Here is an 800-nt window from a genome sequence, read left to right as displayed (position 1 = left end):
GAGGTTGGCTGGACCCGGGCCTGGTTGCCAGGGCGCAGCCGGTGCCTCCGCTGTAAAGTCCACTGTCTTTCTGTGGCCGGAACGTGACAATAAAAAGTCGGGGTTGTAGCTGTGACCTGTGCTGAGGCTTCCCCCTGACCAAGGTTGCCCTGAGGACGGTTGTCCTTCTAGGACTCTGGACTGAAAACTAGACACATGTTCCAATAACTGACGATCATTCGCCCTTACTTACACCAAGGATGGTTATCACTTACTCATAACCAGTCAGCCCGTATCACATGAAGGGACAACGAGCCTTAGATGCCTTTTTCAGTTTTACTTCATTGGAAAAAGAAAACAGAAGTGAAGGTTTTTCTGGTGTGTTCTTAGCTCTCAGTCCAGGCTATGTCAGTTTTTTGTTTTGTTTTTTTATGTTTTTATTGATGTCAGAGAGGAAGGGAGAGGGAGAGAGAGAGAAACCTCGATGATGAAAGAGAATCATGGATCGGCTGCCTCCTGCACGCCCCCCACTGGGGATGGAGGCTGCAACCGGGGCATGCGCTCTGACCGGGAATCGAACCCTGACCTCCTGGCTCATAGGTTGACGCTCAGCCACTGAGCCACACCGGCCAGACCTCTGCCGGTTTTTACCATAAATTTTCAAGTTCTGAGTGATACTAGTTACATTCTTCTGCTCTTATAGGCTACGTCTTGACAGTTGGGTTTCTCAGCTTTGCTGCCTGTTACAGACGCGGGCCCCTGGTTAAGGAGAGGAGCCAGCGCCTCCTGGCGTGGACGCTGCGGCTCCTGGCCCTGGCCCT

At 52.0% G+C, this 800-nt stretch overlaps 1 protein-coding gene across 1 annotated transcript in view; it reads left to right on the top strand.

Annotated features, from left to right (window-relative positions):
* The window catches only part of NEMP2 (nuclear envelope integral membrane protein 2), a gene marked incomplete at its 3' end in the record, with an annotated part of 16,595 nt that overhangs the window by 9,869 nt on the left and 5,926 nt on the right, over positions 1 to 800 (top strand). Inside the window, exon 7 of the mRNA XM_014544765.1 lies at positions 683 to 795. Within this exon, the coding sequence (XP_014400251.1) occupies positions 683 to 795 (113 nt within the window). The remainder of the gene's footprint in view (positions 1 to 682; positions 796 to 800) is intronic.

The sequence above is a fragment of the Myotis brandtii genome, unplaced genomic scaffold, assembly GCF_000412655.1.
Source record: "Myotis brandtii unplaced genomic scaffold, ASM41265v1 scaffold381, whole genome shotgun sequence".
Lineage (NCBI taxonomy): Eukaryota > Metazoa > Chordata > Mammalia > Chiroptera > Vespertilionidae > Myotis > Myotis brandtii.
Note: the sequence above shows the minus strand (reverse complement) of the source record. Positions and strands in the feature narration are given on the sequence as shown.